The following is a 13,003-nucleotide window of genomic DNA, read 5'->3' as shown; positions in this document are numbered from 1 at the left end:
TAATGGGGTATCTCAGCTGCTGCAAGTAGCAAAATTGCCAAACGGAACGGGATCAAAACAAGCAAAAGCTGCTGTAAAAGCTCTCAATGAATGGGGTCTAAAAGAACAAGTGATTGCATTATCATTTGGCACTACTGCTTCCAACACAGGGCGAAAGCTTGGCTCATGTGTCCTCATTGAACAAGAGCTGCAAAAAGACCTATTGTATCTAGCATGCCGCCATCATATTCATGAGCTGCTAGTACAAACAGCTTTTACCACAATCATGGGAAGCACTGCTTCACCAGATGTTCTAGTATTTAAAAGATTTCAAACACGCTGGGAGTTTACAGACAAGACAAGGTTCACCACAATAGCTGAAAACAGAGAAATAGCTGATACAGTCATCGATGTGGATCTAATAGCTTGGGCTGAAAAATCTTTGAAGGAAAGAAAAGATTTATGTGATGATAACAGAGAATTTATAGAGCTCTCATTAAGTTTTATGGGAGCTATTTCTCTGAGGGGTGTTCATTTTATGACTCCTGGCCCAATGCATCAAGAAATGTCGAAGATTTTGTACTCATTAAAAGTTTAGATGTTTTATGACCAGTTTAAACTTACAGAAAGAGAAAGGAGTGGGCTCTTGCAGATGTGTATTTTTGCTACAAAATTGTACCTTAAGGCATAGATACAATCTCCTGTTGCAGCCCCGAATACCGATCTAAATCTTTTGAAGTCTTTTAAAGCATATTCCAGCATTAACACTGCAGTGTCGAATGCTGTATTATCCAGGTTTTCCTTCCACCTGTGGTATCTGTCTGGAGAACTAGCGGTCCTTGCCTTTTTTGATCGTTCTGTATCGGCCCAAACCAAAAGACTCATGATTAAAGCAATACAAGAGCGGGAAGAAACTGAGGATGCCCCTTAACGACTGACAATCAATTCTGCAATGACTGATCGACTGGAGTTGTCTGACCAAGTCACTAAGGGGTCATTGTCACTGTTCAAAAAACTGGACATATCAACTGAGTTTATGGAACAGGATCCAGAAACCTGTGCAGTGTGCAATCTGTGATGCTTACTGTGAGTCATCAAAGATAGTAGACACTCTAACTGTCACAGATGACCACGCTGAGCAAGGTGTAGCTTTCATAGAGGAATAAAACCGCACCTGTCACAGAGGAATAAAACCATCATCACAATGAAGAACAGGTTCAGTATCTGATGCAGGTGGTTGCAGACCTTCGGAAACGATTTCCAAACTGCAATAAAGCCACTTTAGCTGACAAGCACGTGTTGGCAAACAATTAACAATGCGGAAAGAAAAACTATGTGATTTTTATGCCAAAGCAATGCGAAAAGCTAGTTAATTTTGCGGTCAGTGATATTCTGATAAAGCCCAATAATTTGTCATAATGCTAAGCTTATGCTTTGCGCATTGTTTTCCTATCTTTGATTACAAGAAGTGCTTTTGTAGCCTTTTTCAAAAACAAATTACCGAATCTCAGAATTTAAGTTCATTTTCTCGTAAGGACCACCTTACCCGACCCTGCTACTTGTGTAAGGACCACCCTACTACCCTACAACACATGTTTGCAATGTTCTATTTGTTTACTGGTAACATCACAATTTAACAGGTTAGAAAGATAAATTGTAGAATTGTGTTTTTTGGTGTACACTATTATTTAGCTAAGAATCTTACACGCAAAACCCCCTAAAAAGTAGTTTTTTCAAAATAACTGCTTTTCTACTTAAGATAGGCATACTCAATGTTCAGAAAGCATATAGAAAACCTTGTCTTCTGCATCTTTAGACACCAAAAGCACATCTCTAGCTCTAACGGTTTTCGAGATATCCAAATTTTGCATTTTTAGGGGGACGCAAAACTTGAGGGGTCTTGTGCACCCTCTAAATTATCTTCAAATTTAAAAATGTTTTTCAAGACCTCATTTTTTGTAAGGAGGAAACTTTTTAAGGGTTAGGAGCAGCAAATTTCAAAAAAATGATTTTTAAGGACCACCCTAATGCTCATGGTACAGTACTTTAACTTTTCAAGAACGGTTTTGATGTTCTGATACTCTTCTTTCATTGTCACCGAATGTCCTATCAGAATAGAACCGTACACATTACCATTGTGAAGTAGCACACACTTCAAACTTTGTTTGGAGCTATCAATGAAAAGTCTCCATTCGTCTGCATCATACTGTGGTAATTCCATTTCTAGAAGAAGCCCTTCTATATTGTTGCAATAAACGAAATCATTTCCAAGTTTGGGTTGGCTCTCTGGCGCTTTTTGAAACCACTTGGTTTCTTAAGTTTTAGTTTAGCCCTTTAGCTTTTTTTGGGCCTTGTTTGGCCGTTTTCAAAATGTGAGGGATTGTAGAATGTCTTTTTGCAAGTGATTCTTTTTGCCTTGTCTTCTGGTGAAGGTTGTAACACAATAACACTAGTTAGGCTACTGTGGCAGTGTAATACAGGTATACTATTTTATTTCAATTGTGTTTGTTGGACTTGATCCAAAAGACTAGGATGCCAAAGAAGTAGAAAGCAGGATATGAGAGCGGTACTGTACCGGTAGGAAATACAATAGTACGGTAATTGGGGAAAAACTTACCACAGACATTGTGTATGCTGTGAACTCGAATGAGAGGATGATAGTGAATTGAATCTGGAAATGTTTGGCTGATTGATTCCTATTTCAAACAACAACGTTTGTCGATTTTCCTTAGTTTTGTGTACGGTACACAGTAAATATTTCCGTAACTAAGGTATTACTTTAATGATTTTGTTTAGGTGAAATATTTAGCTATATTGCTAAGCCTAAGAATGTGTTGCTAATTCAGTGAAATTGCTTCTTAGACTTGAAAATTGAGTTGGCCCTATTTTTATCCCCTTGTTTTAAATGTTGGCTCTTTTTTGGCCCTTTTTGAACGTGCAGTTGGCTCCTTGACAAATTTACATCTGGTAACCCTGCTGCACAGTGATAGCAGCTGACCCACAGATAACGCCTGAGAAGCCAAACAGGGAGTTCAAGCCAGCATGGAAAAACTCAACGCTACCAATCTCCACTATGTCCTATTACGATTATCATAACAGGAATTTTTTTTATTTTAGAGGAAATCTGAACCAATTTATGAATTTAGTGTAAAAAATATCTCTATGTTTGAAAGTTTATAGCTGTCAGAAAATAATTATATTTGACATTTTACTGCACTAAAAAGGGTAAAAATTGGTCAATTTCATAAAATAATGGCAATGATAAAAAGAAAACTTGATGTGATAGAGAAAATCTGAGTTCATTTTCGGATTCAGCGCCCCAAAATTAGCCAAAATCAGTTGTCAAAACCCAAACCTAAAAAAAAGTTGAAATTTGTAGACCTGTGTAATGATTGTCCTATCGTAGAATTAATTTTTGCTTACCATCATCTCCACTATCTCTTTTTGCTTGCACAGTTACATCTAACCTTTCAATCCAATCCAAATCTAGCTGCTTCATATCCTCAAGTTTTTGTAAAAGGCCTTCCTAATATAAACAAGATAGGGCTTAATACTGGTGCAATGTCATTTCACTAATGCAAGCAACGCATGTTGATGTATAGAAGTTAAAGCATCGTATATATAATGATGAACTGAAAACATGTTTTACTTCATTCCACTTTTATAATTATAAAAGCACAATGGCTCGCATAGTCTAGTCGGCCGTGGTCGTCTTGATACTCGACAATCGATCAAGGCCGACATGCCGCAGGGACATCTTCACCGTGATTTATATATTAAGCATATTTTGCATTGTGCAGATACTTTTATTTACAAGTGTTAATTACCCATTATCACTTTTTCACTAGGCACTTCATTAAACAAAGATATCTTCACAAGGCAAGATGCAGTCAATAGATGAAATAAAATTCGCACCAAATAGTTTGGCTTTGAGATGTCTCTGTGACAGGTCGGCTGCGGTGCGGTCAATTGTCTTGCGCCAAGTCGCCCGTACCAGAATACGCTGATCCGAAACACAGCGGTATTTATGAATAGCTACTTCATGATATATCAATGATCTTTCTCAAGTACCATAATGTAGCTTACCTGATCATTTATAACAGGAGGAGGGGCAGTGATAGGACGGAAAATTCCAGGTTTTAGCAAACCTGATTTAAAGGCAACTTCAAGCTGAAATAAACAGAAATTGATGATACAAATCATAATATTTAAGTTGAACCACTTGTGGAGTTAATAACAGTATACATTTGAACATCTGTCGCTGTTTCAAATTATAACAACATATATACATGTCATATCAGATTTTGCATATTTACGTTTATTTTCTACACCCACAGAAAAGACTAAATTAAAACAAATTTTATATCAAACGTTTTCAACACCTTATAGTGTTCTCGTCAGGAAGAACAATTATATATACGGTACACTTTTACTACATCTGATGAACAAAATGCAGTTCTAAGTTAAAGATCAAATTCATCAAAAGAAAGAAAAAAGGCAGTGGCTATATTTCCCACAACAGCGCTGCCAAATAACCTGAACTCTGGCAACGCCTATCACAATACAATGATTTTTAATCGCAACCACTGTATAAAAATAGCCACTTTGAAAAAAACAGAACAAAGATCACTGCTTCTGAGTTCATAGTACCGAACATCATGCACAAGAAATTTAATAAGGTAACTGCATACAGTATATACTTATACAGATCATATAAAGTGTAGCCTATACAGTATACACATTACACAGCTAAGCAGTAAGCAAAGTATGAAAAACTAATTAATTAAAATACACAAGAACAACAGATATATAATTAATGTATATTGCACATCATATTTCAAAACTTCCTTTACCTCTTTGTCTGAATCACCATCTTCTTCATCATCATGCAACTGTGGAACATGAAATTCTTCTTCATTAAGGTCTTCCATTTTTCAGTTTGTATGCAATGTTAGCTGTGCTGCATTAATAAATTAACACACAAAAACAGAGTTACTGTAAAACGGGGTGACTTTACACGACTTTTTTACCTTTTTTAAAATATCTACAAGGCTACTAATCATTATACCTTCAAAGCTGGCATAAATAAACCTTAATATATAGTGATTGTAGTACTAACATTACAATTATTTTCTTTGGTTTATTTATTGATTTTTTTAAATCTGAAAACTGTGTAAAGTCACCTCGTCAAACAGGTGACTTTACACAGGTGCTGAAAAACCTCATTGTATAATGTCATGGCTCTATTGGGGTGGCTTTACACATTTTTAAGTTTTTAAAAAAAGGTTTTTACTGAGTTAGGGCTACAAATTCATCAGATACAAGTCACCATTCACCAGTATGGGTACAAGACTACAAGTACACTTTTAAACAATGCAGAAAGTTAATAATAATAATAACAATATTTATATAGTGCCACATCCACAGTCAAACTATGCTCCTGGGCGCTGTACATGACAATGGTGATCATTAATACGGTACATTCAGTCATAATGTTCATTGAAATAGAACGTTTTCAAGCGAGCTTTGAATTCATTTAAATTTTCAGCTTCTTTCACACAAATAGGCAAACAGTTCCAGCAACTGGCAGCAACAACTGGGAAAGTACGATTTCCATATTGTGTCTTACATGAAGGGTTGCACAAGAGCAATTGATGTTGAGAACGCAAAGTTCTGGCAGGTTTATAATGAACAAGCAAAGTGTCCAGATAGTTCGGAGCAAAACCATGAAAAACTTTATAAATTAATAGACATATTTTGAAGCAAATACGATACAATACTGGAAGCCAATGCAGGGATTTTAGTATAGGAGTGATATGCTCACGTTTACGTGTTAAAGTAATTAGCCTAGCAGCAGCATTCTGAACTCTTTGAAGACGCAAAATAGTATATATAATGTGGAATGTTATTTAACAATGAATTTGAACAATCAAGCCTGGATGTCACAAGTGCATGAGTTAAAGTTTTACAAGCATCAACATTAATAAACTGTCTGATGGAACCAATATTTCTAAGATGAAAAAAGCAAGATTTAACAGTGGAACTGACAAAGTTTTCTAAACACAAGTGTTGATTTAATGTTACACCAAGCAATTTAATTGAGTTAGAAGAAGAAAGATTGATATTACTCAGGGTAAGTTCAAATTAAAATTGTATATTTCAGAGATCAAAGGTCAGTTCATCTCGTCTACCAATAGATGGTGATTGCAACACCTTGTCGATCAAATCAAAAACAATGTCACAGATATCATCTTCCTGTGGCCATGCGTATATGTTTTCTCGCAGATGCCGCATAAACTTCACCGAAAAATCAGCATCGTCTTCATCTGTGTACGTCTTCAGCACAATTCCCCTGTAGATTTTTCTTTCTGTGAATCTAACCGGTCCGATACCCAGTCTCCAACTTTGATGTTTCCACGTTTTGGAGTAAAGCTTGCTAAATCATCTCCAGCACTGTTAATCTCCTGATCAGTCTCTACACCATCCTCGGTATTCTCCGCGGCCTCTTCACCAGACTCCTCTGATTCATTTTCTTGTTCACTCTCATCGTCTTCCAGACATTTCCTTCTTCGTTTGGTTCGTATCTTGGACACAACTGGTTTCTCTGAAGTCCTAGGGATATCCTCTATTGCCACAGATTTTCCAGGCTGAACATGAACTCTTTTTCTCCGAGTACCAGTAGCAGGAGCTTTTTCAGGACAGCAAATTGCACGAAGATGATCAAGCACAGGGTCATTGACATTCTCTTTTGCAGCTGACTGACGTTCAGCAGAATCGGGCAACCTTTTCAAAACGTGTTGTCTGTTCAATGGAAAGATCCCTGTTGCCTTGAAGCCAGATATCAGACTTGCATTCTTATGAAAACCAATTTCTTCACACAATTGCTTCAATAGGGGTGCCATCGCATCTTTTGGCAATGTTGTTTGTCGTCTGTTTTGCTCTTTCCAATTTGAGAGGATTTTTCGCCACTTCATCTTCAAGGGTCGGTAAAAACAGACATCAAGTGGTTGAGTCAAATGGGTGCTGTTGGGTGGCAAGAAAACAAAACGAATATCATGTTTTTCGCACAAACCGATGATATCAACGTTCAGGTGGGAAGACAAATTGTCACCCACAAGAACCTTGTGTCCATCTAGGATCCTACAAACGGGAAGAATAACTGTTGTGAACCAGTCATAAAAGCATGTACTATCAAACCAACCACTCTTCGAGTGGTTGTATCTTGCATCGGGTGGTCCACCATTGCACCATGAATCCCACATATGTTCAGCCTTGAACACGATGTATGGAGCAAATACATATCCCGCAGCGGTTCCAGCAAACATAACAGAAGTCGAACTCTTTGTCTGGTTCATTATCCTCTCAGGGTATTTCGTTCCTCTCTTGAAAACCAATTTAGATTTTCCAGGGTCATCAGACATGTTTGTCTCGTCATAGTTAATGATGTGGGTTGCTGGAATATTGGCGATGCTTTCAGCTAAATTATCGAAATACTTGTTTATGCAATCTGCATCTGTCTGAGCACGAACAGTTTTGATGTTCTGCGCTTGTCTTACTGATATTTCACTTTCGTGTCGTGTTAAGAAGCTGTGAGCCCATTCTGTACCAGGAAGGTTATTTTTGAAACATGAAACATTTCGACCTTCTTTGTTCAGCATTCCCTGAGCGATCATTCGAATTTCTAATGTAGATAATGGACAACTCCAGTCTCCGCATACTTGTATCACTTTCACCAGCGACTCTTCTTGCTCTTTTGTAAAAACTGTCTGGCCACCATATGGCATTTTGTGTAAACCTTTGGCGCTTTTTTGAATTGTACTAAATGGTACACCATGCTTTTCCTCACATTTTCGTAGAGAAAGTCCATTCTTGTAGTCATTTACAGCGGCAGTAAGATTCTCAACATGATAATCCCGATATCTCCGAGTTCCCAATTTTCGATGATATGTTCGTGGCATATTTAAATTACTTCTTCAGCTACGTTTTAATTACTTAATTCAGTCTGAAATAATATTTTTAAAAAATCAAAACTGTGTAAAGTCACCTGGAGATCGCCCACTTTTTTTAAAATGTGGAATAACAAATAAATTGATACAGCTTCGGTAGAGAGTTTGTCTTGTTGAACCATAGGCATACGAAGCCGAGCAACCTTATCAAGTTAAACATATTAAAGATTATTATATTTACAAAAAACACAAAACTACGCAACTATTAAATATCGAACGTTTTCGACATCACAAGATGTCCTCTTCAGGAATAATATACATACAACTTAACTACATCTAAATAAAATACAATGGTGATCGATGGCGTCACCATGGGTTCTCCACTTGGTCCAACTTCTTTTTAGCGCACTTAGAAACGAAAATGTTTGAAGTGTTCCGTGATTTTTACCCTAAAATGTATGTACGTTATGTTGACGATATTTTTGCAGTTTTTGACAATGATCGGTCTTGTTCCCAATTTTTAAACTTTTTAAATGCTCAACATCAAAATATCAAATTTACAGTTGAAAAATCTTATGACACTATTGCCTTTTTAGATGTAGAAGTAAAAATAAATTATGACTCGTTTGACAACAAATCTGGAGAAAACCCACCAACATTGGCCTACTTTTAAATTACAACGCTTTTTGCCCAAATAAGTGGAAATCTGGATTAGCCGTAATCTTATGTCTTTCATCTTGTGCCCGTTTGGTTTGCTCGACGGACTTATTGTTCCACAATGAAACTAACAAGTTGAAAAATATGCTACATTTAAATGGATACCAGTCACACTTTTTTGATAAAATATTAAAAGCTTTTTTGGATACGAAACTGAAAGATAAATGTCACAGATAAGTTGTATTTTCCCAAGATGTACCATTCTTGGGAAAAGATTCGGTAAGATTTTCAAAAAATCTAGCTAAAATTGTCAAAAAGAAATTTGATTGTGACATTTACCCTGTGTATCGAACGTTCAAAGTAGGCAGATATTTCCAGCTGAAGTCGCCTACGCCCTTGCTCTATGTTCTAATGTCGTTTATAAATTCAGTTGTTTGCGTGATGCAAGCCTGACATACATCGGTATGTCAACAAGACATTTATCGACTAGAGCTGGGGAACACCTCAATTTGAATTCTGTACAGAAAAGCGCAATTAAAGATCACATTTTCTCATGTACAGAATGTCAAAACAACGTTTCTATCAAGCAATTTGAGATCATGTCTAAAGGCAGGTCTGGGTATCAAACTAAGATCTTGGAAGCCTTGTACATAAAACGTAACAATCCACTTTTGAACAGACAATTGTATGCTTGCGGCTTGTCTTTCTTGCTCTCTGTATTTTAAAATTAGTTTTTTCGCACCTTGCCTTTCTACCATATCATGTGATCTGTTTAACACCTTTTGATGCAGTTGCCTTTGATTCTCGTGGAGCCTATCGTTGAGTTTGAGCTAGTCAGAAGTACTGTGCAGTTTTTGTCTTTTCCTGTTTATAGATTTAGTTAACCATTGTATTTTATTTAGATGTAGTTAAGTTGTATGTATATTATTCCTGAAGAGGACGTCTTGTGATGTCGAAAACGTTCGATATTTAATTGTTGCGTAGTTTTGTGTTTTTTGTAAATATAATAATCTTTAATATGTTAAACTTGATAACGTTGCTCGGCTTCGTATGCCTATGGTTCAACAGCAAATAAATTGAAAGGCAATATCTTTTCGAAATGCCTAATCCTGAAAGCCAATATAATGGATAACAAAAGCTTTATATTCCTGATTTAAATAATATTTACATTATAATATGTGAGCCTATAAGAAGATTAGCCGCCCGTCCAAAAAAATTTTTTGAAAGATTTCTTAATTATATTTTATTGTGATGACCTAATACTCAAAACAACTAATCTATACCCATTTATTATAGACTAATTATTGATGAACCATGCTGGAAAGAAAAAAATTGAAAAAACCTATCAGCAAAGCAGTAAATTGATTTTTTGTGCAAAACCCCGCTTTGTGTAAAGCCACCTGGCAAGTGTAAAGTCACCCCGTTTTACGGTACCGGTATATAAAGTGAAATCTGAAATAAACACAGTAGTTTTATGGGTATCAATCAATGGTTATAGTCCATGTACGAATTTGCACCATTTTTTCAAGGATCTCTGAAAATCATGTTTGTTAATTTAAACAGTTAATCGATTTCTAAATTACCAAGATATGTTCATACTCTCAAGCATGTAATAATTTGGTGGTAATATTTGGGAATTAAAACAACAGCGTCCAAACACCACAGTTATTCTGGCGGGATAATTATTTGCAATCTATCTAACAAAACAATCTGTACAAAAATGTGTGGTAAATGTGCAATGACAGCAACAACAAGCAGACCCAGATAAAAGCACTTCCTGAACATTGTGAAGAAAGGCGTTCTTCCTGGCTATCAGCACAAGGCTGAGCACTCACTAGTACAGAGAGCAGTTACGATTCGCTAACCATAACAGTGTAGCTTCCATGCTAGCCATTCAGACCATTCAATCAACAACATGTTTCTCGGCAGCCGATTAGTAGCAAGAATTGACAGCGATAGACACGTGTTTTGCCCATGAGGCTGGGCTTATCAGTATCGTACCGTATTCTAGCCACAAGGTGTTCGACCGCCGCTTTACCAGTCAGTTCAACTCTGAACATTGACATATTTATTTTTAGGCAAAGGCTATATTTGCCATATATTGTGAATATAGCCTCTGAGCAGGGCTGCGATTTTTGCCTTTTTTGGTGACGAGGTCACTCGACACGCGCCATCACTATTCAACAAACGCCGTGCCTTACAAAAGAAAAGGAAAAAAATTAGAGAGGACTAAATGTCGCCAGGTCCAGGAAAAATCGGGAGGGGGGGCATCACATGATGCAATCATAAAAGTGCTGACTTACGTAAACTTTCTTGCGCCAGGTACTTCACAGCAAGGTCTAAAAGCGACGCTTCACACGAGAAACTCCCAAGGCGTCAACACCACCATTTTGAACACAGAGGGAGAATGCTTTGATCGAAGTTCCAACGCCTGGCATCAAACATTTTGCAACACACGTTTCGTGCTATTCGACACAACGGGTTTCTATTACAGATGAAATAACCTAGGCTACGTTGAGCTGTCAACGTCTATGCAAGTTTGTATTTCGCCGTTTGAGCCAATTAACAATATTGCTCTGGTGAAATGACTGTTGGATACTTGCTATGAAAGTTTTTCACATGCAGAAAACAGCCTAGTTTCCGACCAGATGTTCAGAAATACAGATGAAAAAAGCCGCTATTTTTATGGAAAAGAGTTCTCTTCCAGAACATTTTGAACACTGTGGGAAAATGCTTTGATGGAAGTTCTAACGCCTGCCATCAAACATTTTGCCACACACGTTTTGTGCTATTTGACACAACGGGTTTCTTTTATAGATAAAATAACCGAAGTAGGCTACTTTTAGTTGTCAACGTGTTTGCAAGTTTGTATTTATGTCTGACTTATGCACTTGTTGTTCCAAGATTGCAGAAATGTTTTGCAATGTGAATGAAGAATAGCAGACAGATAAACACGGTTGTAACTCGACTTCCTTCCACTAAAAGAGTTTCTGTAATGAGCGATTTTGTAATGAGCGATTTTGCACATTCACAAAAACACACAACCCAGCTGGCAAAACCCGTCGTTTTTACATTGATTCAACGTCTGCAGACGTTGAATCACAATGCATGACATGTATAAATAAGTTTGCTGGCCTTGAAGTCTGGACATCTGCAGAAAATTTGTCTCGCACCAGGCGAGATGCCATCCTTTGAAAGATTTAACAATGATGGATTTATGTAGCCAGTGCATGATGACGAAAACAAATTTAAGATTTCCTTTCCGTTATATAACTTAAAGCAGGTGACTGATACAAGAGAAAATAATCGCAGAAGCACACAATAAAAGAACACAATAAAGCCTACTTATTACGCAAGTTTTTTACATCAAGAAAATAGCCTAGTTTACGACCAGATGTTCAGAATCAGAAACACAGATAAGAAAGGTCGCTATATACAAGAGTTCACTTCTAGAAGAATAGTAGGTAGTCACTGGGAGTGGACAAGGCAAGGTAATAGGCAAGTTGTAAGAACAGCATAGCTTGGGTCTGCTACTATTCGGCTAGTCCGATTCGGCTAGTCCAATTCGGCTAGTCCGATTCGGCTAGTTCCCTATTCGGCTACAGTCCAATTCGGCTAGTCCGATTCGGCCAGTCCGATTCGGCTAGTTCCCTATTCGGCTACAGTTTTGACTTGTATTTTATTCCACAATATTGTTTCTTTTCTATTCCGACAAAGAAAAATAAGTTGAAATGAAATTTAGCGCAAAATGTTTGAACTATTAAATTGAAATGTTTGCTCACATAAAATCGACATGTATCCTACGTCACCGTCTGTATGCAAACTTAGAATATATTAGAATTCTCAACTATTAGAAAATTCCAAATCCAACGTCGCCTTCTGTTTATTTAGAGAATATTGTATTTTATTCCACAATATCATTTCTTTTATAGTTGAAATTATCGAAGCTTTAGATGAGTGGGGTTTAGACCTAACCACTGTGATCTTAAAACTAAAAAGTGCATTAAATTTATTTTTAAACTATTTAATGTTTGCTCAGATAAAATTGACATGTATCCTGCGTCGCCGTCTGCATGCAAACTTACAATATATTAGAATCCTCAACTATTACAAAATTCTAAATCCAACGACGCCTTCTGTTTATTTAGAGAATTTTGTATTTTATTCCACAATATCATTTCTTTTACAGTTGAAATTCTCGAAGCTTTAGATGAGTGAGGTTTAGACCTAACCACTGAGATCTTAAATCATATTTATGACACCGGAAACATCCTTAGTGATATGGTACGTTTCATATTCATAACTTTACCAAAGAAAACCGGAGCAACCAAATGCTCACTCCACAGAACAATTACCCTTGTGAATCATCTAACAAAGATCTTACTCTGAATCATGATGATGAAATTGAGACCAAAACTAAA

At 36.8% G+C, this 13,003-nt stretch overlaps 1 protein-coding gene across 2 annotated transcripts in view; it reads right to left on the bottom strand.

The window, feature by feature from the left end:
* LOC145782240 (putative rRNA-processing protein EBP2) overlaps nucleotides 1–4,968 on the bottom strand; it is a 32,152-nt gene extending 27,184 nt beyond the window's left edge. For both annotated transcript variants that reach the window (XM_082594023.1, XM_082594022.1), the window contains exons 1-3: nucleotides 4,833–4,968; nucleotides 4,066–4,149; nucleotides 3,403–3,505 (exon numbers count right to left, since the gene is read on the bottom strand). In XM_082594023.1, the coding sequence (XP_082450149.1) occupies nucleotides 3,403–3,505; nucleotides 4,066–4,149; nucleotides 4,833–4,910 (265 nt within the window). In that variant the 5' untranslated portion in view covers nucleotides 4,911–4,968. The remainder of the gene's footprint in view (nucleotides 1–3,402; nucleotides 3,506–4,065; nucleotides 4,150–4,832) is intronic.
* Between the last annotated feature and the right edge of the window lie 8,035 nt (nucleotides 4,969–13,003).

This window comes from Aplidium turbinatum, chromosome 13, assembly GCF_918807975.1.
Source record: "Aplidium turbinatum chromosome 13, kaAplTurb1.1, whole genome shotgun sequence".
Taxonomy (NCBI): domain Eukaryota; kingdom Metazoa; phylum Chordata; class Ascidiacea; order Aplousobranchia; family Polyclinidae; genus Aplidium; species Aplidium turbinatum.
The sequence above is the reverse complement of the archived record's forward strand: the minus strand, read 5'-3'. Positions and strand labels throughout refer to the sequence as shown.